Source organism: Phoca vitulina, unplaced genomic scaffold (assembly GCF_004348235.1).
Source record: "Phoca vitulina isolate PV1807 unplaced genomic scaffold, GSC_HSeal_1.0 scaffold41, whole genome shotgun sequence".
Classification (NCBI taxonomy): domain Eukaryota; kingdom Metazoa; phylum Chordata; class Mammalia; order Carnivora; family Phocidae; genus Phoca; species Phoca vitulina.
This window is the reverse complement of record NW_022589744.1, coordinates 5,682,309-5,706,062: the sequence shown is the minus strand read 5'-3', so window position 1 is coordinate 5,706,062 and position 23,754 is coordinate 5,682,309. Positions and strand designations below refer to the sequence as shown.

At 48.6% G+C, this 23,754-nt stretch overlaps 1 protein-coding gene across 2 annotated transcripts in view; it reads right to left on the bottom strand.

The window, feature by feature from the left end:
* ARSG (arylsulfatase G) overlaps positions 1-23,754 on the bottom strand; it is a 100,776-nt gene that overhangs the window by 54,647 nt on the left and 22,375 nt on the right. The window contains exons 1-2 of one of the 2 annotated variants that reach the window (XM_032429444.1): positions 20,604-20,636; positions 7,842-8,549 (exon numbers count right to left, since the gene is read on the bottom strand). In XM_032429444.1, coding sequence (XP_032285335.1) covers positions 7,842-8,059 — 218 coding nt within the window. In that variant the 5' untranslated portion in view covers positions 8,060-8,549; positions 20,604-20,636. Of the gene's footprint in view, positions 1-7,841; positions 8,550-20,603; positions 20,637-23,754 lie in introns of those variants that run through there. The other variant, XM_032429443.1, reaches the window with a different exon arrangement.

The window sequence follows — 23,754 nt, the reverse complement described above, 5'->3', positions numbered from 1 at the left end:
GCGGAAATAGGTTTCAAAAATTATCTGCTGTGGCCTTTGTGTGTAGAGGGTTGGGAGCGGGAGGTGAGGACTGGAGAAATACGTTAGTGGGACTCACCAACGCAACTTGGCCTCCATGTTGCCTTCTGTTAAATGGGAAGACCGCCAAGTTGGCACTCAGAAAGTTGTCAGGTGGGGTCACTGAGGTAACCGACACGCAGGCCCTTTGCAAACTACACACAAATGTGGCAGCGAAGAGTAAACCTGGCGTGTTTTACTCATCATCCGTCCATCCATCCATCCATCCATCCTTCCATCCTTCCATCCATCCACTCATACTCTTGTTCTATTCAAAAAAAAGATTCCTGGCAGCTGAGCTGGCTATGATCCTTGGCAATTTCCCTCTTTCCAACATTCTCGTTGTGGATATGAGTACATTCAAGCTCAAGGAAGCACACACACAAGGCACATGACAAGATGTGTGCCCCCCCCCACACACACACACCGGCATCTCGGCGCCTCTTAGATTGGACAGCTCCCCACTGCCACAACCCTGAGCCATGCCATCCTGGAGGTTCCTGCAATCTGCCCACTGCCCTCCCAGCCGCCAATGTGGGCCACCGCTTGTAAGCCCGAGCGACCCATCTCAAATGCAGGCCGACGCCTTCAGTCCTCAGAGCCCCCACTGCCTCCGGGACCAAGTCCAAACACTTGAGCGTGCACACGAGACCCTTCACCAGGGGTCTCGTCCATTGGTCCAGCCTCACATTCCCTGTCCCAGCCACACTCAACCCCTGGAATGGCTGCCCTGGGACAGCGAGGGCTTCTTGTTGTTTGGATCAGGGATGTATTCCCAGCACCTAGGACAGTGCCAGTGGAAGCCTCCAGGAATATGTGTCCAGTGAAAGGGCACTTTTCATTTCTGGGTCTTTGCTCCTGTTTTTCCCTCTGCCTACAACACGCTTTCCTCCCCCTTCATCTGGCTAATTCCTACTCATCATTAAGGTCTCAACAGTGAGGTCCTTTATCCAGTACCTCTTGGCTTCCCTCTGGAGAAATGGCCTCTCTCTTCCTGCAGCCCCACAGGACTGTCTTTAACATGCTTCTGCTCTGGGTGGGTTCTATCATCCGAAAGGCAAGAAGCCCAGCATGGACCATTCTCATTCTTGACTGTGACCAATGGGTAAATAACATGCTCATTCTATCCCAGAGGATTCAAATTCAGTTCCATCCAATCCAGGTTATTAAAGCCCTGGGGCAAGGGGCAAGAGGTTCCATTCTGCACACTAAAAGCTGCTTTTCTTGGGGTGTCTGGGTGGCGCAGTCGGTTGGGTGACTGATCTCAGTTTCAGCTTAGCTCATGATCTCAGGGTTGTGATCTTGGGGTCATGGGATCAAGCCCCACATCAGGCTCCACGCTCAGCTCAGAGTCTGCTTGAGATTCTCTCTCTCTCTCTTCTTCTGTCCCTCTCCCTGTACTCTTTCAAATGAATAAATTAATCTTTAAAAATAAATACATAAAAATAAAAGCTGCTTTTCTTGGCTTCTTCACCACCTGGCTGGAAGCCTCTTAAGGCACAGCTAGCTGGGGTCTTCCAGCATTTGTCCTATGACGGGCTCTTAACAGAGATTCCTTGCCAAATGACTATAGTCGGGAGACTTGAAAGGAGAATGAATGATAGCCACTGGACAGGAATTTTGAACTTGCAGTTGTGAAGTAGGCTGGTACCAAGGCCTCACCGGTTAATATTTCAGTTCCTTTTCTTGAATATTGGCTGTTATCTGGACGAATGTGTTCCTGTAAGTCCCCATCTATTAAACAGAACCACGAGGCTAAACCCTGCAGAACCTTTTGTGTAGGCTTCATCTTGGCCCGGCTGGTAGGTGGGCATTGCATGATTTTATGTCCATTGGACCTACTACCCGAGGGCAAAGATGTAAAATCACCTGTCCCGTGACGCCGAGCAAATTTCTCGAAGTTAGCGGTGAAGGTCACAGGACAAGAGGCTTTTTCCCGCAACCCTGAGTCTGAATCACTGTAGGGGGAGGGACGGAGATAAAGCTGGAAGGGGATTATGTGGTGGGGACGGAATCTTTCTCTTATGAATATAAGTCTCACTTGGAATGTTCTTTCTACCCTAGCTCTCAGGAAGACCTCATTACAATCCCCTGCCACTGTGAGTGCCAGCCTGGCTCCCAGCTTCCTTGGGATCGCTGCAAAATCCTTCGGAAGGCAGCAGGACAGCCGACAAAACTCTGAGGGCTAACAGGATGGATGCATGTTTGCAGAAAGCCAATGCTGAGAACAGAAATCACACAAGGTGTTTGACTGAATTGACAGATCAATTCATTCCTTCCCCCAGGCCCTGTTTCTAGGAACAGACTCAAGCCCCTGGAAGCCTCTGACCTTCCAGTGGTGAATACTGATCTTTGGTTCCTGGCTAACTCACAGCCTGTACTCAGCAGTGGCATCGACTTGACTCAGACTAGACTGGGGGCCCAGAAGGGCTGAAGTCAGATGGAAGGAAATCAAGGTGCAAAGGTAACCTACTTCCAAGTCGATCCGCACAAGTGAATATGCTTACGGTGTTCGGTCAACCTCACTTCTGAGCCAGCCCAGGAGACCCTCTAAGTGATCGGCCAGGATCTGGGCTTGGCTGGCTGGGCTCACTTCCCCCAAGAGACCTACAAGTCATGACCACTCAGGTGCTCAAAACCCAGTTTGGACACCCTAAGCCGCTGCTAGAATCCAGTCACCAGCCGGGAGTCACCGCTCACTCCCAGAGTTGCCAAGAAGCAGTTGTTGGTTCATCACAAGGTGAAAGCAATGCTGGCCCTCTCTGGTGTGCGGCTGACAAGCTAGTGTGGTATTATCAGGGTTATTCCCTGGGTTCTCGTAATGATTTAAATGATGCAACTATTTTCAGAGTTAACTCTCTTCCAGAAGAGCTGGAAGAGATGCCAATGAAATACTATTTTTCCCCTCTCTTTTTTAAAGTTTGAGTGATTCCCTCCTCTAGCCCACATGGTGATGCAAGTTGCCTTGGGTTCCCTTTTTCCAGTTGCTTGCAACGTTTTGAGTTTTAGCCCATTACTAAGTCCCTGGCCTTTTTACCTGAATGCCCAACATTTTGATTTTCCTTGGGTTATCTTATGGTTTTTAAACTTTCAATTGTTCAACAGCACTGCTCAGCTCAGATTTGCACCGGACAGTGACAAAACGCCCAGCTCACCAGGTCAAGGGCAAAAAGCACGTGGTCTGCTGAACCTACTGACAGGTGCAAGGGGCCCAGCTGCCTCGAAGTGCACAGGTGGGCTGTCGCTAAACGCTCGGGAGCCCTGAACAGCAATGCCTTCCGTTAAAGAGACTTTCGCTGCTTTCTGGCGACTTTCATTTTTTTCACAAATAAATTGTTTATCATTATTTTTAATGGAGTCGATTTGCAAACTAGATAATCTGCCCCCACATGCTGGAAAGCGACTAGAGTAGTAAAAACACTTCACTCCTCTCTGGGCTTCAGTTTCCCTCTATGTGATAACATGATGAGGATGCTCTTTGACCTCAGCTACCGTTAAGTGACATAGCTCTACCATAACCTTCAAGACTGTGGGGTTTCAGGCCATAATCCCTCCTTTACCGCTATGTAAATGGAAGTTAGGAAATCTGTAAAGGAACCAAAATTAGGGCACTACCAGCTCAGCCTTTCTTCCCCCAAGGAATCCTTTTGTTCTGCAACAATGATGACATCACGGTTATTAAGTGAATGGTGTCTGTTCCGTTGACAAATTTGGCAAATCGCATCTACCATAACCAAGTGGGGAAGAAAAAAAAACCCCACCCTACTGCTGTGTGCTGGCAGGGAAATGTTATGGAGACATTTAAGTATTGCCTTGGGGACTTGGTCTAGGAAGGAACAGACTCAAGCAGATCCCAAGAGGACAGCCAAGTTGGGGCAAGTGGCTTGACCTTGACTTCCTCACTTGTGAAAGAAGAGAAACATGGGGTGGTGGCCAGAATTAACCGGGATGATGCCCAGAGCCTGGCACCTCCCATGTGCTCAGCTTGGGTTAGCTATTACCACAACTGTCATGTTTGATTCAAATACAGATGTTGGCTCAGTGTGGACCGTCCACATGGAGATTAACAGGGATTTGTCTCTGGAACCCACTCCTCCTTCCACAATGTGTCATTTAGACCTTTCGTTATGCAGAGTAGCCGATTCACTCCTCACAATTCAAATGGATATTATTTCTAATACCAATACCAAAAATAACCATAGCACACATATATCTGTGTCCATTGAGAGCCAGGCTCTGTGCTAACTGCCTGCATGGATTACTTAATTTAATCCCCACGATATCCTACGAGGTGGGTGCTACATAAGACCCCATTTACAGACAAGGAAAGCAAAGCTCCAAGGGATATGTAATTTGTCCAGAGTCATACAGATGGAAAGTAGTAGAGCCGGGATTTGAACCCGAGCCACCTGACTCCAGAGCACGACTTCTTAAGCAGGTTATTTAGTCTTCAAAGCAACAATCGTTCATCAAGCCCCTGCTACACTACAGATTATGTGAGGAGCGGGGGTAAAGATATATGGGGTATAGCTCATTGTTCTGGGTTGACTAGCATCCCCCCCGAATTTCACGTCAACCCAGAACCTGGGAATATGACCTTATTTGGAAACAGGGCCTTTGCAGATGTAATCAAGTAGAGATGAGGTCATACTGGATTAGGATGGGCCCGAAAGCCAGTGATGGCAGCCTTATAAGAAGAAGGGGATTTAGGGCGCCTGGGTGGCTCAGTTGGTTAAGCGACTGCCTTCGGCTCAGGTCATGATCCTGGAGTCCCGGGATCGAGTCCCGCATCGGGCTCCCTGCTCGGCAGGGAGTCTGCTTCTCCCTCTGACCCTCCCCCCTCTCATGTGCTCTCTCTGTCTCATTCTCTCTCTCTCAAATAAATAAATAAAATCTTTAAAAAAAAAAAAAAAAAGAAGAAGGGGATTTAGACATGTGCATGCAGGGCAAATCCCACGGAAGAGTGGAGGCAGAGAACGGAGTGATGCATCCACAAGCCCAGGAGGCCAAGGAGTGCCTGCAGCCACCAGAAGCCAGGAGAGGGACATGGAACCGATTCTTCTTCGGAGCTTCCAGAAACAACCAACCCTGCCAACACCTTGATTCAGGATTTCTAGCCTCCTGACCCGTGAGAGGATACATAGGAGCTGCTTTACGCCACACAGTTTATAGTAATTTGTCATGGGAGTCCGAGGAAACAATACCCTAATAAAAAAGAGACAATAAAAAAGACACTTTCTCAAGTCACCCGGGGACCCTGTTTGGCAACAGGAGTTCTTGTCTGAAAGTCATGGTTCCCCACCAGCCGTGAGTAGGCAGGGGCCAAGCCAGTGATGAATCAATCCGTGGCCTCACAGGAAGCCTGTTTTCCTGTCAACAAAGCACAGAGAGAAAAACCACCGCGGACACAGACATCGGGCCAGAGGGCCGGCCGCCTGGCCCCTGTCACAAGGCTCAGATGGAGAGAATATTTTCACAAAGGGAGGAAAAAATAGGAGAGCCCACCAAACGGTGCTTGTGTCTGGATCCCGAGGTGCCATTTCTGCTCCGGATGAGCCGGGGCCGGTGGGGACAGCTCAGAAGGGGAGGGTCCAGGCCTCTGAAATCTCGGTTTCGATAATGGGCCAGATACTTCCCCACAAACCCACTCGACACTAAAAGCAGAAGTTGTTAAGTATTCGGCAATCCAGTTCCCTTTGAGGATCTAGTCAATGCTGTGGATTAAATCTCTTCCCGGAAAGAGAAAAAAATTCCAACACGCAAAATCTGGGGTGAGTGACATGTCAAGGGATCTTGACCTAAAGCCCATTCACCGAAAAACAATGATGTATAAATTTCCTCCTGGGCAATAGGCGCTGTGCTCTGTGCTAGGAATACAAGAGGGGCAGAACAGACGAGGCATTTCCCTCCCGAAGGCCAGAGCTAGAAGAGAGGTGTGTGATTTTCCTTGGCTGCCACAACAAAGGAGCACAAACGGGAGGCTGGAAATGACAGAAATGTAATTCTCTCATAGGGCAGGAGGGCTGGAAGTCTGAAATCAAGATGGCAGGAGGATTGGTTCCTTCTGGAGGCTCAGAAAGAGAATCTGTCCCGTGCCTCTTTCCTGGCTTCTCGCGGTTGTCAGCGATCCCTGGCATTCCCAGCTCGCGGACACATCACAGCATTCCCTGCCTCTGCCTTCCCATCACCTCCCCTGGGTGTCTCTCTGTGTCCTCGCCTCTTCTTAGAAGGACACTAGTCATTGGATTTATGACCCACTGCCAATGGAGGTCAGATCCATAACTAAGGGGCACCTGGGTGGCTCAGTCAATTAAGCGTCTGCCTTCAGCTCAGGTCATGATCCCAGGGTCCTGGGATCGAGCCCCTGGTCCGGGTCCCTGTTCAGCGGGGAGTCTGTTTCTCCCTCTCCCCTTGCTTGTGCTCTGTCTCTCTTTTTCAAATAAATAAATAAGATCTTTAAAAAAAAAGATCCATAACTAAATACATTTGCAAAGTCCCTGTTTCCAAATGAGGTCACATTCTGAGGTTCCAGGTGGGCATGAATTGAGGGGGAGCACTCTATTCCACCCAATACGGGTGGTCATACGGTTACATAGTCCCCACAGGGAGCCGGCAGAGAAGCCGGCAGGATCCGAGAAAGCTTTCCAGAGGATCTCGGGAGGCACGGGGGCCCCAGATGGTGAGTAGAAACTAACTAAGCAGAAGAAGTAGAAAGCGTACCAGGAAGACGGAGTCACCTAGCTGAGGCCCAGACACAGGGAGGCACCGGGTGAACAGAGGGACCGCGCAGAGAGCCAGGGTGGTGGAGGGGCTGGTCTTGTAAGCCGCTGTCCAGAGTTCGGATTGGATCCCTAGGGCCACAAAATGCCTTTGAAGGATTGAAAGCAGAGGAGTGTTCCTAGAAAGTTCACTTCAGCTGAGGTGTGGCGGATGGACTGGAGTGGGGGAGGCCAGATGCAGGGACCCCCGAGGGTCTGTATCTCCGGGGAAGCTCCGGGCTCCTGGATACAAGTGGCTGAGATATTGTGGCGAGGCCTCCCGTGGGGTCCTAACCCGCTAGCTGGAACGGTTCCCACCGAGCCGGATGGAGGACTTGAACGCAGCACAGGTTGGGAGCTGAACTAGCCGGTCAGATCGCCGTCAGCCCAAGATGCGTACCCAGAAGTCTGAACGCTCTGATACGTGTTCTCTTTCTGAGCGGAAAGGGGCTTATGAACATCCAGACCAGTTCGAATGCACAAGCCCTTCCCTTTACGGTCCCCTGGAGTTACGTGTGCCCATCCATGGACCAGTAAGTCCCGTCTGCTCACAGATAAGTCCCGTCTGCTCACAGATAAGTCCTCTTACCTTTGTGTGTCTTGCTGACTCAGTTGCTCTTCAAAGGTCACCTTCTCCCCTGCACCCCCAGGCTGGGCTCCGCAGCCTCCCTTGCAGACTCCAAAAGTCCCGGATGCAGGTTCATGTACTCGGTTGTAATGCCTACTTTCCTCTTAACCTGTCCCCTCCCCCAGACGGTAAGTACCAGAGGTAACTTGTTCACCTCCGTATTCCCAGCTCCTAATACACACACACACACACACACACACACACGCACCCCGAATGTTATCAGATGGATGAATGGATGGATTTCTTCAAGATGCTGCACTGGCTTCAAACCAAATAGGTCAATCAGTTAACTAAGTCGACATGGACCCATCAATTGTTCTCTAAGTGCCTTACGCTGTCCCCTCCCGCGGGGAGTCAGGCGTATAAAGAGATGCTGGCTCAGCATCCTCAAGACTCACCTCATTCCTTCTGCAGCCATCTTATTAAGGTTGACAGTGTCCTTCGTTTCTGCCCAGTTCGCCCCCAGGTCCCCCCACCCCATGTCATCTGCCAAAATGATCACGAAATTCGGCTTCCGGCCTCTTGTTTCCCCACTGAAGGAAAAATCCACAAGGGGATACAGGCCTCCCAAGAAAGTCACCCCCACAAGCAGAACCTTTAGAAAAAGCCAGCCCATGGTGGGCAGGGGAGGGTAATCACTGTCCGGAGTGACGGTGGGCCGCAGCTAAAGATTTGTCCGAGGGCTCCCTCCTGCTCTGTTTCAGGGCGGGGAGTTTGCAAGAAGATACTGGTGGTGGCGGTCTTGTTGGGGGTGGTCCCTAGAAGGATGGTGGGGCTACAGAAATGAGGCCCCCACCTGGAATCCTCATTCGAGAGAGTCAGGAAACTTGCAACCCCGAATGTGGTTTGCCCCTCTGCAGCTCCGAGGGGGGACTGGCTGCGTGCGACAATCAGCCCTCAGTGTCAACAGCTCTTTGGCCACTTAGCGAAGGAGCCCTCGGTGCTCAGGGATGTTAGTGCCGTGCATCTGTTCAGGACTCCAGCTGGTGAGTGCAGGATAAATTCTCACATCTGCAGGACACCTGGACGTTCTAGAAGCCGCAGTCAGCCTCGAGTGAGTTTCTCAGTTCCAGATGGTTGAGGGCTTCATGTTTCTGTAAGGTTTCCTGAAAGAACAAAAATTGACAAGAAAACAGAGTTAAAACTGCCAGTGCAGCTGTGTTTTACTCAGTAGCTTAGGAAATAATCTCTTTTCCATGCCAACAGATGTTTTCCTTCTCGCTCGAATATGTAGCTGGTTCATCAGTTTCTCCACCTGAGGAATCGTGATGATGACAATGTTTGCAATGGACCTATAATCACGGGGTTGGGAGCGCCATTAGGGATGAGGTCTCTCAATTTACTCACTACAGGGATGAGGACATTGAGGCCCGGTGTCCTGGAAGGGGCAAGGGCCAGCACCCAGCTCTGTGAAATCCCAGTTCTCCCCCACTCCCACCCCACCACGCTTCCCTGATTCACAAGAAATCCCCAAACTAATCATGACCTTATCAAACCCATTGAAAATTCTAGAAGAAAGAGTGAGACCTTTGTGACCAAGACATGATTCTTTCTAACAGTCATGCCGTCAACTAATATTTCTATATAAAATTCCTGATGGAAAATGATTTGAGAAAAAAAGAAACGTAAAGAAAATTAATGGTATAATCTAGGTGGAGAATATACGGGTACTTAAGGTAGAATGTTCGATTTTGCTGTTTGAAACGTTTCACAATAAAATGTCAGAAACACGTTTCCAAAAATTGTTAATGGAAATTGTCCCTTTACATCTCAACAATCTAATTTTTATTAAAATCTAAAGACATGCTCAACCAGGGCTTCTCACACTTGGATGTACCTACAAATCAGCTACAGGTCTTATCAAATGCAGATTCATAGGAAAGGATGGGGTATTTCTAACAAATTCCTAGGTGAAGACTATATCGCTAGCCCTTAAATCACACTTGGAGTACCAAGAGGCTTAGAAATAAAAACATCATGATTCTTGTCCAAGAAGAAAACGAACCTAAAATGGAGATGCTTAACCTACTGGAGATAATACAACTTCAGTGGACAAGCACGAAAGCCATAAATCAGGTCGAATTTTGAAAAACAGGAATCAAAGGTTACGTTTTCAACTGCAGGTTGCAAATGGGAACCATAGAATAAAACCATATCATCCCTACTTCATTTGAAAGCCCTAAATTTATAAGGGTAGTAAGGAGGCACAGACTTGAAATTCTGGACCAAGTGAAAAAACTGTTGGGACACCCAAACCATTGAGAGGATTAGGGGAGAACGAATTTGTAATATATAAAGATGCTACTGGGGCTGGGATTATGATAGACGTGATGTGCAGTTGTGTATCTCTTCCCCTAAGGAGGGAATGCACAACTGAGAGAGCCAGCCAGCCAGCCCAACTGCCAACGCAAGCAGATGGGGGTGGTTGGAGGTATGTAAATTCTGCAAGACCCAGATAAACTCAAAAGGTTGGGCAGATACATACTTAATCAAAATAAAAGGGAGTTCAAGTAAACAGTCATGGTCTTCTGGAGGCCAGTGAATCAATTGTTCAGAAATGCAAATTCTTCCATTTTCCAAGAGGAGACTTATTTTTTCAAACTCAATTAAGATTCAACCAGTATTTGTTGATCTTGAGGCCCCAAAGACTTCTCCCTTTCTAGAAGAAGAAAGAGCCCTTGCACAAGGAGGGCACCCAACAAACACCTGTTGACCTGCTGGTTGATTCCCAGCCTCATTCTACTGGCTTCTGACCATGAGCAACAATCATAGGAGGCTTTTCTTCTTAAAGCTACTTAGCTTGGAACTCTAGAGTGGCCTCATTCTTCGTCAATAATCCATTTTGGAATGACCCAACACGAAGGACTCCGGGGGAAAAAAAAATTCGCTTAAGAAAAAAGCTAAAATTAAGGTGGGAATATAAATAAACAGATTGTTTTTCTTAACAGTTCCATGAGAAAACATTCCTTTGAGGATTTTCAAAGGGAATCATTAATACTTAAAAATTTCGCTGAATGGAAATAAGCTAATTTAGTCAGTACGCCATTGCATTATCCTTCATGCCCATACCTCCAGGGAGATATTTAATCTTTTCCCATTTATTTTTTTTAACTACAGTGAAAATGAAAATCAGATATTCAAAGAGTGGACCCAAAGCAATGGACTTTGATTAAGATCCAGGCTGACATTATGGAAAACAGGATGGCAGTTCCTCAAAAAATTAAAAATAGAATGACCATCTGATCCAGCAATCGCACTTCTGGGTATCTATCCAGAGAAATGAGATCAGTATCATGAAGAGATATCGGCACCCTGTGTTGACTGCAGCATTATTCACAATCACCAAGATATGGGAACAAACTTAGTGTCCACGAGTGAATGAAGAAAGAAAATGTGCTGCATGTAGAATACATACACAATGGAATAGTATTCAGCCTTTAAAAAGAAGGATCGTGGAAAAGAAAGTTGTTGCCATTTGCGAGAACCTCGATAAACCTGGAAGACATTATGCCGAGTGAAATAAGCCAGGCACAGAAAGACAAATACTGCATGATCTCACTTATATGTGAAATCTAAAAAAAAGAAGTCAAACACACAGAAGCAAAGGGGAGAATGGTAGATGTTAAATGTCTTCACCACAAAAAATTTAAAACATATGTAACTGCGTGAGGTGATGCGCGTGCTAATGAGATTGTGGACATCATTTCATACCGTTTATGTACATCAAAACATCACATCATACGCAGTAAACACATACGCATTTTATTTGTCGATCAGACCTCAGTGAAGCTGGGGGAAAGTTTTTAAAAGACGCAGGCTGAGAACTTTGTGCTCAGTGCCTCATCTGAGGTCCTCTTCCCCACTTTCTTTATGCATCACCCTGCCCCTCTCAGAAGCGAGAGTGGACACAGACAGGGATCATGTCTGTGGGCCAAGGAAGAAAAGGGGAGTCTGGCAAATAGAGCGTCCCCTCCTCCCTCCACTGGGCTGGAAGGAACTTGACCACCGTACTCAACCAACCCCCCAAGGAAGACCCATCTGCTCCATCCAAGCAGAACAAACTGGAATAGATCCCTGCTGAGCACAAGTATGAACCCCTGGCCATGCCTCGATGCTCCTCGGGCAGCCCGAGAGTGAACTTGAGTTGCCCCTCCGCTCAGCAATGACCTGTCTTCTTCTCTACGACCCCTGCTGGAAAACAAGCCTTCTGGTCTGCTCAGTGTTGGCCTTTCTTTTGGTTCCCGGCTCGCTTCTGGGGAAAGGTGCTCATGAGCCGCGGAATGACCGGCAGGCAGCGGTTGGTCAGAAGGGCTGAGGATGGAATGGCATGAGTCAACCTGAAGACGGGGCTTGCGGTGTCTGAACCCCAGGCCTGGCTCCCCGAGGACCTCCCTGCGGCCAAGCAGCCTGCTAGAGGGCCTTGAGAACAGCTGAAATAACAAGAAGGTTGGGCAGAATTTCTGGCAGAGGGCTCTGTTGGTTTTCCAGAGACAAAGCTTCTGATGAGCCGAGGCCAAAAAAGACAGAGGCGCAGGGAGAGTGTGATGCGCGGGCGGCGGGGGGCGGGGGGGTGGCCAGGAGGCACCTGGGGTCCCAGCTGCCCCCACGTAGTCTGCACCAATCCCCACCCACGCCTCCCCATGCCTTGTCATCCCTCCAGCAAACGTGCACTGAGCGACCGGTCTCAGTCTAGGCGCTGTGCGTACAGCAGCGAAAGAAACACAAAACCCCTGCCCTCGCGCGGCTTCCTTTCTCGAGGGGGGTGGAGGTGGGGGGGGGGAGAAATGAAATGAGTAAAACGTCCGTGCGAGGAGAAAAATTCAAGGCAGGAAGCAGCTCACGAGGTGCACAGTGAAGGAGGTCAGGGGACAGCCTCATGGAGAAGGATCCTTCCAGAAGGCTCTGCAGGGGATAAAGGAGGAAGCAGTGCAGCATTCAGAGAGGAATGCCAGGCAGGGAGACCAGCAAGCCAAAGGGCTGGTGCATGTGAGGAGCAGCAAACAGTGGAGGAGGGAGAGGGAGTTCTGACCTACATATCCCAGAATTCAGCCCCGGCTCTGCCGGGAATAAACAACGGGGTGGCAGGGAAGGGAATATGAGAATCAGGAGTCAGCTGCACCAGTCCAGGTGAGCCCAGGTGAGAGGCAATGCTGGGGGGGGGGGGGGACAGGCCCAGTGCCCGGGGTGCCAAATTTAAGGAGGCAGCACTCCATCTCGGTACCCACCTGTGCTCACGTGACTCCAACAGTGAGCACCTCCTGGAATTTTGCCTCACCCAAATCCAGGTCCAAGTGGTGAGGAAAAATCCAGTTACCTTGGGAACCAAGACAGTTTTTCAGGTTTTTTAATGTCTATGTGTAATAAAGATCCTCATGGGGAAAAAACAAACAAACAAACAAACAAACATCCTCATGGTCCCTTCCTTTGTCCTGAGATCCTACCTAACGTGTCAGTTCGGGGCTGCCCCAACTCAGAAAGATTGCTTTCTTAGAGTGTAACTGGGGGTCTCGGTCTTAGCTCAACAGAAGAGGCAAAGGCAATTTCTTTTTCTGTTTCTTTTTCTTTCAGTTTTGTTGACATGTAATTGACATACAGCACTGTATAATTTTAAGGTATTATAACAAAATGACATGACTTATATATATTGTGAAATGATCACCGAAATAAGTTTAGTTAACATCCACCATTTCCTGGAGCACTGGGTGGCTCAGTCGGTGAAGTGTCTGCCTTTGGCTCAGGTCATAATCCCAGGGTCCTGGGATCGAGCCCCGCGTCGGGCTCCCTGCTCAGTGGGGAGCCTGCTTCTCCCTCTCCCCATCCTCCACTCATGCTCTCTCTTGCTATCTCTCTCAAGTAAATAAATAAAATCTTTTTTAAAAAATCCATCATTTCCTATAGATACAAGAAAAAAGAGAGAGAGAAACGGTTTTTCCTCATGGTGAGAACTTTTAGGATCTACTGTCTTAGCAACTTTCAAATAGACCATACAGCAGTGTTAACTATAGTCATCATGTTGTGGTACGTTATGACCCCAACACTTATTTATCTCATAACGGGAGCAAGCCAGACCTATTATAGGGAATATTCCTTCTGTGAACCCAACAATTCCAGGAAGCTCATCCACATGGGGCATATGACATCCTGCATAGAGTTAGCTAGAACCACCTGTTGGAACTGTCACAGAAGGAAGCTATGTGGCAGGAGCCAATTTGGGACAGCAGAGGTGGCATCATGCCATGCTCTGAAAGCTCAGCAGCCCTGCAGAAATTATATCTGGGTCCTGAACACATGTCAGAAGAAGAGAGAAAGTAGATGGCCCTCCGAACGACATCCTTTCTCTAAAATTCTATCCTCCACTTGAGAAGAAATGTCACAAGAAATGTGGTAAGACAGAAAGGACTCAAGGTCAATTACTTGAAATCCACTCCCTGTTTGCTAACTTTTTAAGGAATTTGTACAAAGCATATTTATTTATCGCTTATAATAAGTAAATTTTACAGAAGCTGTCAAACATACAAAAGTTGAGAAACTCATGCATCCCGACCCAGCACCTCGATTCAACGGCTATCAGCACATGGCCAACCCATTTTCATCTGTCCCCCTTTCCACGTGTCTTTCTCTCGTCCTCCACTTACCCTGGATTATTTTGTTTTGTTTTGTTTTTATTTATTTTTTTATTTTATTTTTTAAAGATTTTATTTATTTATTTGACAGAGACAGCAAGAGCAGGAACACAAGCAGGGGGAGTGGGAGAGGGAGAAGCAGGCTTCCCGCTGAGCAGGGAGCCTGATGCGGGACTCGATCCCAGGACTCCGGGATCATGACCTGAGCCGAAGGCAGCCGCTTAACGACTGAGCCACCCAGGCGCCCTACCCTGGATTATTTTGAAACAAACCTCAGGTATCATGTAATTTCATCTGACATTATTTCTATATGTTTCCCTAAAAGATAAGAATTCTTTTAAAATATGACTGCAACCCTATTCATAGCCACTTTTCAAAATAAACAACAATGTGTTAGCATCGTCAACACTCCAAGCAGTGTTTAAATCAGTGTTTATACTTTGCTGTCTCACCAATGTTTTGTTTTATTTTATTTTATTTTAATTTTTTTATTTTTTTAAAGATTTTATTTATTTATTTGACAGAGAGAGACACAGCGAGAGAGGGAACACAAGCAGGGAGAGTGGGAGAAGGAGAAGCAGGCTTCCTGCTGAGCAGGGAGCCCCATTCGGGGCTCGATTCCAGGACCCTGGGATCATGACCTGAGCCGAAGGCAGACACTTAATGACTGAGCCACCCAGGCGCCCCTATTTTATTTATTTTTTTATTGTAAACATTTTTACAATTTTTTTTTTAACTCTAATCCAGGATCTACACAAAGCCCACCACACATTGCATTTGGTTCATGTGCCTCTTCTCTTTTCATTGATAAGTTCTTCCTCTCTCTTCCCTGCAATATATTTGTAAATAAATTCAGTTGTTTGTCCTGTGAAATTTCTCAATTTTGGACGGGTTGTACCCCATGGTGTGATTTAAAATGTCCCTGGAGCCCCCATTTCTCTGTTCACTGACTTGTAGATCTACTGGTGAGATCGGATTCAGGTTTGACCTTTTTTTAGCAGGCCCACGTCCTACCTCTTATCCTTCTCCCTGTCATGTTAAGATTGATCAGTGGTTTGTGTGTCAAACTTTCATTTTTCCCTGTGTCGGTTTTGTATGAGAATTGGAAACTTCTACTAAATGTCATGTGCTATCTTTTCTATTTTTGCAGAGGTCTCCTTTCCCAGGATTTGTCACACCTTTACAATGAAATACGTGAGATTCTGTGATGAGTGGAATATTCATGTCTTCCCAAAATTTGTATGTTGAAGCCCTCACCCCCCGTGTGATGGTATTGAGATGAGGTCTTTGGGAGGGGGTTGGGGATGGATGAGGTTGTGAGGGTAGGACCCTCCTGATGGGACTGATGCCCTTATAAGAAGAGACAGGAGAGGGGCGCCTTGATGGCTCAGTCAATTAAGCATCTGCCTTCAGCTCAGGTCATGATCCCGATGTCCTGGGATCAAGCCCCACATCAGGCTCCCTGCTCAGCAGAGAGCCTGCTTCTCCCTCTCCTTCTGCCGCTCCCCCTGCCTGTGCTCTCTTGCTCTCTCTGTCAAATAAATAAAGTCTTAAAAAGAAGAAGAAGAAAAAGAAGAAGGAGGAGGAGAAAGAGGAGGAGGACGAGGACGAGGAGAAGGAGGAGGGAGAGACCAGACAGCTGGGTCTTTTTCTCTGGCAGGTGAAGACACAGTAAGAAGGTGGCCTTCTGCAACTCAGGAAGAGAGCCCTCACCAGGCACCAAATCGGCCGGCACCTTGATCTAAGATTTCCCAGCCTCCGGAACTGTGACAAATACAGTTCTGTTGTGTGAGCACCCCAGTCTGTGGTGTTTTGTGATGGCAGCCCAAGCCAACTAACACAGATTCCAGCTCAGCTCTAACCGAGAACCTCTGAGGCTGAGGTCGGGGCATAGGAAGTAGGGGGAAAGACCAAAACCTGGGGTGGGGGTGCAGGGGGGGATAATGCTCAATCCTGTGAAGCGGTTACTTGGCAAATATGCCTTTTAGGAAATTGATTTGGGGAGTGTGGTGACCTGTTTCCAGAAGAATGTGCGCCCAGGATTCAGCACAGTTGTTTCCTAGCTGTGTGATCTTGGATAAGTACAAAAAAAAAAAAAACCCAACAATAACTCTGTGCCTCAGTTTACCCACTTATCTGAAAAAGAGAGCCTCAGTAAACTTCCTCCCCCCCAAACACAATGTGAGGATGAAGAATCCAACACCAGTGTCTGCTCTCAGTAAGTGCTCAGAAACATTGGCTATTGATATTCTATCCCCCTGTTGTGTTGAGGATAAAGAGATAGCAAATATGAGAACGTGTTGAAAAAAGTACTATACTAGCCCAAAGCGTTACTAAAATTAATATGAAGCAAAACTAAGCTGAGTGTCGATGGTGAAATCGGCCTCCCTGTAGCTATTGGCTGTCTTGGTCATCACTGTTTGCCAGCATGCTCTGCTGGTAGATCCTGAAGCCATAAACACCATGGTCACAAACAAGGCCAAAGGGAAAGTGAAGAGTCCTTCTGGTTTGTGTATTCAAAGCTCTGAACCATAGTTCCTTGTCACACGGTCCCATGGTTGTCTGTGCCATTTTGGCTAACCCTGAGCTAGGTCCCTGTGTCTGGGCAGACGCTGATGACCATTGACATGGTCTCTGGAATACACTGCCTACCAGCAAATCTGGTTTTAGACAATTTAACAGCACGAGGTCAAGCCAAGATGCAGAGCAGTTGTGAAGGAAATCTCCCCTTGGATGCCAATTGAAAGTGGGAGTTACATGTTTATAGCGGAAACATCCAAAAAATTGATTTGCCGGTGACCCTGGGCTAGGTGCTCCAGCCAGAAAAGTCACAAGTCTAGGCTGTAATGTGCATCAGGATAAGAATGTCTGTGTTTTACGCACTGCATAATCCTGGTACCTAGCCCAGAGGGAGTCCAATCAATATTTGCTGAATGAATGCCTCTAACATGAACAGCTATGGCCAAGCCTGCTCCGTCCTGCCCAGAAACTCAGTTCTGTCTCATCACTTCCCTAACCTCAGATGGCCTTTGTGAGCCCCCCTTCTTCTGAGGTCCTCCCTTGTAAAAGTGCACTTGTGGAGAAGCTGCTTTAGGTAATAATCACACGTGTGTTCTGTCTTCTGAACTAGACAGTAAACACTCAGAGAGGAGGGACCACACTCTCTGGGATGTGGTTCTGGGGCCTGGGAAACAACCACATTCATCAGGGCTCATGAGTGGGCTGCGATGAAAGAGCGATGGCTGTGGGAAGGAAGGACAGACACTCCTGGTCCCCAGTCCTACCGTGGAGCCCTACCAAGCATCTGGGCTCCCCTAAGGAGGCCAGAGCCCTCCATGGACCACATCCACAGCAGGGCAGGGTCCCTCCTGGCCTCCTGTCCAGAGCGCAACCTGGAGCAGCCTCCTAGCTTCCATGAACCATCCGCTATCCCCTTAGGCGTCTGGAAATGAGCGGATATGCGGCTCCTGAAAGGTTAAAATTGAAGCTTAACACTGTGTATTGTTCCAAGGAGCAGCAGGACAGGCTGTGTGTGTTTAGACAAGAAGGGTGGGGGGGAGCATCTCCCTTTAGGCAAGAAACGTAGCAAGAAAGCAGGTTTTTATTCCTTGCCCTTGAGCAACATGATGGGTGGGGCAACTTTAACAATTCTCCAAAGAAAGCCTGATATACTCGGGGCAAAACCCAGTGGTCCCACACACTTTCCACCCTGGCCAATTAGATTTCGTGACCGGCAACTGCGGCTTAAACTTTTGATACGGCAGGTATTTATTCCTAAAAGCAATGTGATGAAAATCACTTTGTTCCGACAATCCTGGTTTTTGTGTTGTGGTTAGTACTTTTACAACAGGCTTGAGATGGTGTTTTAGAGTCCTCCCCGAGGCAACATTCTCTCTTTTTCTTCTCTCTTTAAGTAGTACCTAAAGAGTACTTGGTACTCTTTAAGTACCAAGACTGAGAAGTCTAGGGAAACCTGGGAGGCTCAGTCGATGAAGCGTCTGCCTTCGACTCAGGTCATGATCCCGGGGTCCTGCTCAGCGGGGAGTCTGCTTCTCCCTCCCCCTGCTCTTGTTCTCTGTCTCCCTCTCAAATAAATAAATAAAATCTTAAAAAAAAAAGGATTAATAAGTCTAAGAACAAATATCAGTGTTAAAATCAAGTAAAACTCACTCCAGAGTTAATGAGACGTACCCAGTGATCCATCATCAACACTGCACTGAATGGTAATCAGGCATGATAGAGGTCAGATCACCAGAGGCCATGGGTGGGGAGGTGACCTTCCTGTCCCCAAACCCAGCACCTCCTGCTCTTCACCGCTCCCCCTCCCCCTTGCCAGTCCTCATAAGGTCTTTCCTGGTTCTAGGCCTCTCTAGTCCCCATCCTCCTCAACCCCCCAGCCAAGAGTTAGGGAACCTCATCGTGAGCCAGGCACATCACTAAGCTGCTAAGCCCCTTATACACGTTAACTCAGTTAACCTAGCAAGACAGCACTAAGCCCCCCACATGACAACCCTATGCAGTATTATTATCCCCCTTCCACGGATGAGCAGACTGAGGTAGACAGAAGTTCAGTAATTTGCCCAGCTAAGTGACACAGTTAGTTGAGAGCAGGGCTGGGATTCAAGGTCAGGCTCCAGGGTCCACACCCAGGTGCGTCTTACACCGTAGCTCTCAATTATACAGACCCCACCTGGCCTCACGCGGACCACTGTGGTGACTCCCAGGTTTGTTTTCTCGCCCCAGGGAGAATTTATCCAAGAGGGTGGGGACCAAGGCTTTCTTGTCCTCATATTAATATAGACCATACTCAGTGGCCTACACATTTTTGTGCTTGGGTATCCTCTAAAAGAATCTGGAAAAACAATAAACCCTCTCCACGTCAGTCAGCGAAGGCTGCCATAACAAAACACCACAGACTGGGTGACTTAAACTATAGAAATTCATTTTCTGACAGTCCTGGTGGCTGGAAGTCTGGGATCGGGAGCCCAGCACAGTTCGGTGAGGGCTCTGTGCCTGGCTTGCCGATGGCTGCCTTCTCATTGTGTCCCCCAAGGCTCTCTTTCTCTTCTTTTAAGGGCACTAATCCCATCATGGGGGCCCCACCCTCACGACCTCATCTAACCTAATCACCTCCCAAAGGCCCATCTCCAAATCCTATCACATTGGAGGTCAGGGCTTAGGCACATGAATTTGGGAGCAGCAGAGGGCCCCACAAACATTCAGTCCACACCATCCTCATGCAGTTTTAAGTTATGTTCAGTGTTTCATCACAGTTTCAAAAGATATTGTTTTAACTGTATCCATAATGAGTTTTACTTTTACAGTAAAACTATTTTAAACCACTCTTTCAAATGTATCCAGTGTAAGATAAACATCAGAGTAATATGAAAACCATCATCAGTCATTTAAAAATTACACGGGAACATTTCTCATTAGGTCAGGAATTTTCTTTTTTTTTTTTTAAGTATTCAGATATTTATTTTATTTATTTATTTTTTAGGAATTTTCTATCATTTCTTTTCTCTCTTTTTCAAAACTGTATTTCCATTCTATCTCAATACGATATACTTATATATTCAAAAGTACTTAATGATACTATTTCTCTGGACACAGACTTTGTGTATAAATTGAAATTTACACCTTTGTGTATAAATTGAAATTGTTATTTACAACTCAAAGTTAAAAAAAAATCCCTTCTGGGTTGAATTATTATCACAATTATTATTATAAGTGATCATTTATCATCAAACAACATATTGGTATATTTGGACAAGTTATTACTATTGCAAAAGCATCTTTACAAGATGTACTGGGGGCTGGGACACAGTGACTTGAAGAGAGAGGCTTCCCTGGCACAGTATTTCAATATTCACCCCAGAGACGTTTTCAGTTGGAACAGAGCACCCTAGTGAGATCCTGGCTCTGGTTATGTGGGAGAAGCCAAGCGTGCGAGACTAATCCAGCACCAGGCCCGCCCCACAGTGGGTTCTTGGGCAAATTGGCTTTAGGACAGAGCTCATGTTCTGGAAAATGATCGCCCTAAAATTATCTGTGTCTCAGGCCCCTTGGCAAATCTGCAAATCTCCCCAGGGGCACGGGTGCCCATCTGAAGGGTCCTGCCTTCCTTCAAACTGTTAAATGTGGGGGTTGGGGGAGGCTCCACCACCCACAAGATAAACCCAACATATCTACCTGGAATTCTTACAAGGAAGTCTGTGGGCTTCTCTGCTATCTGCTATCTGGAGTTTTATTGAAGTTTTAAAGCAAGAATTTGCTTCAGTCAAATACACATGGGTCCCGTTTCCAACCCACCCCTCCCACACACACACACACACCTCCTGGCACAGGCCCTCAGGTGAGATGGTGGGTGGTGGTGCAGAATCAGGGAGAGGAAGAGCGGATGGGTGGGAGACCAACACCTCCCAAAGGAGTGCCCCCCGAAATGCTCCCCCTCTTCATGGCTGCTCTGAAGACCCAGCCCTAAAAACGGGTTGCTCCTCTCGGAGCTCCAGGCAAGATTCCTTTCAATCTACTTACCCAAGTTTAAGTTCTCACGGGCTGGTAAATGCAGTGAGCTTATTTGCAAGCCAGGGTCATATCTGCCTAGCAACCCAACATGAAGACTAGAAGAGCTATAAACGTAGACAGAGAACAGGCCGGCCAACTTTGCACAAAGGAATCTGTTCTCATGCAAATGACCCGAAGCAAGAGGGCTAGAAAGAGAGAGCAGAGGGGATAGCCTCAGGAGCCAATTTATTTCCCCAGAAGATGTTGACGGACTTTTTAAGGGGCATCCTCACAGCCTTGCCCACTGTACATGAAGGACCCCAGGGGCTCTGCTGTACTGAGGTTACAGCACACACAACAGAAGAGGCTAAGGGGGGAGCTGAACCCTGAACTTAATATCCTGATTTTTCTGGTTCTGTACTCCAGACTCCAAGGGTTCTTTTGTTCGTATTTAGAACTAAACAGAGTTAGTTTTGTTTGGGGGGGTTTTGATTAGCATGGTAATGCAGTGCTTTCCCTCTCTTTGCTTTCCCGGGAGGAGTGAAAAAAGCAGGGGTTTTCACGCTTGGTCTCACTAGGAAAGGGACCAAGGTGAAGCCAGCTTCTACAGGGCGAGCAAAAGTCACTGGCTTGTGGCTGGCAAGACTGGGCAGAGATTGGGTTTCCAACCCCCCCCCCCTTTCTCCAAATGCAGGTGGCAAATGTCATCTCTGGATGAGCTTTAGTTACAAAAAGGGCCAGGGTGTGTCTATAAATGCTGTGAGACCTTGGGTGAAGCCCTCCAGGGCTCTGTGCATCAACTTTTCTCATCTGTAAAATGGGAGTAGTGTCAACTGCAGAATGTTACCGATGGGGTGAGAGATCACATGTATGGATGGCATTTAATAGTGTTGGGAACAAAGCAAACATGCAAAAAATTAATAGTTCTAATTAATATTAATAAAATAATAGTGATTTAGTATTAGTATCATCATTACAGTTACGCCTCCCCAACAGCCAGGGCTTTCACTCCGGCCAAATACTCAGATGTGACTTTCTCAATCATTCATTCACACCTAGAGCTTTTGGCATGATTTGCCTAATGTTTTAAATCAAGAAGCCCAAGCACCAGGAACTTCCAGGACTTGATTAGAATCACTCAGTTATAGGGGTGCCTGGGTGGCTCAGTCGTTAAGTGTCTGCCTTCGGCTCAGGTCATGATCCCAGGGTCCTGGGATCGGGCCCCACGTAGAGCCCCACATGGAGCCCCACATCAGGCTCCCTGCTCAGCGGGAAGCCTGCTTCTCCCTCTCCCACTCCCCTGCTCGTGTTCCCTCTCTTGCTGTCTCTCTCTCTGTCAAATAAATAAATACAATCCTAAAAAAAAAAAAAAAAGAATCATTCAGTTATAAATAATGAGCTACACCCATAGGTTCCCAAGACCCAATACAGTAGATACTGTGCCATATTAAAGATGACAATTCCATAGTGAGCGCAGTGGCAGGTCCTAATGCACTGTGAGATCCTAAATCTCAAAGATTACACTTACAGTCAGTCCTGTTTTAGCACTGTTTTCATTTCAGTGATTAAAATCATTTTTTAAAAATCATCACGTGTGGATTCTTCCAAGAACAACTCGAAAAAAAGGATCGCTTGTGGGGTGGGGGGATGCTGGAGTCAGCAATCGGTATGGTAAGCCATAAATAACAACAGTAAGAGCTAATGGGCACCGAGGGCTCATCACAGGCAGTCATTTTGATCCGCACTTTTCAGGCATCATAAATGAGAGCCTTCAATTCTGGGAATACCGATACTGACCCCATTTTACGGATTTGGAAATTGACGCTCCAAGAGGTTAAGTTACTTCCCAAGGTTGCAAAGCTCATCAGTTGCCCCCTGGCTGTTCAGTACTGGCCCGTAACAGAGCACTTTACGCGAGCACACCTGCTCCCCACCTAACCCACACCAGAGCCTGTTAACAGCACACAACGACATTTAACGCAGTAGACCCTATCGCCAAGTCGTGAGAGAAATCAGGCGGCGACTGCAAAGGGATTTTTATTAAAACTCAAACCGCCGACTCCTCCCGGTGGCGACCCCGCGTGCGCGCGCTCCCCAAGTAGGCTCTCATGAGTTTCTGACACCAGAACCACTTCCTCGAACCCCAGTGAAGGGAACAACCCGTACCCAAGCCGACGGGGAAATGCAGAGAATAAGGTCTCTGCTTCCGAGCAGGTCTCAGATTGGCCCTGGGTAGGTGAGGTGGAGACCAGGAAGCCAAGTCTGCGCCCCCGCGGGCTCCGAAATGCCGGGGATACGACACACTGCTTTGTCCCCATGGTAAGCTCGTAACTGGTTTCCCGGGCATCATCCGCCGAGTTCGCAGTGACCTTGGGGTCGGGGACTTCGGGATGAGGGGCACGGACTCCCCAACCGTCCGGGTCCCTCCCGTCCTGGCGGCTCTCGGCGGATTAGGCAGCCATGCACCTGTGTGCACGTCGCCAACCGCCAGGGAGGGAGGATGCGCGCGCGCCCCGACCGGGGATGCTGACTCAGCCCGGCTGCTCACATCCCCTTCGTGCAACGCGGATGCTGTTGCTGCTGCTGCAAAAGGGGGAAAGCAAGGCACTCCGTAGCAGCCGGGCCACTAGCTGTCTAGGGCTCACTGCGGCAATCCCTCCCCCGCGGCCCCACAAGGGGAACCAGGCGCGAGTTGACGAAATGGGGGGAAGTGGACGCTGGAGGAGGAACTCGGGGTTCGCGGCGCCGCGCGCGCAGCTCACACCCAAACTGGAAGGAACCTGTTCTGCCCGGGGCGGACGCGGAGCCGCCGCAGCCGCGAGCGCCGCGCGGGTTTAGCCCCGGCGCCCCCCTCCCCGCCCGCCCCAGCCAATCCCCAAATCCTCCAGGCGCGGGTGGACCGGGCGCTCGGAGCGCCGGGGCGCTGCGGGAAGGGAAGCGGCCCCGGGCCCCCGCGCGCGCGCCCGGCCAGGGGTGCTGGGGGAGAGGTGCAGGCTCCCCGAGCACGCCCGCGCTCCCCGCCGGCGGTGCAGCAAAGCGCCGGGGTCCGGTCGGGCCGGCGCGCAAGGCCGCGCCCGGGGGGGGGGGGGGAGGTTGGGGGAGCGGGGCGGCGTGCCAGGGACCCCGGCCGCAGGGGCGGGGGTGGCCCCGCGGGATCCTGCGGTTGGCTCCAGACGGCGTT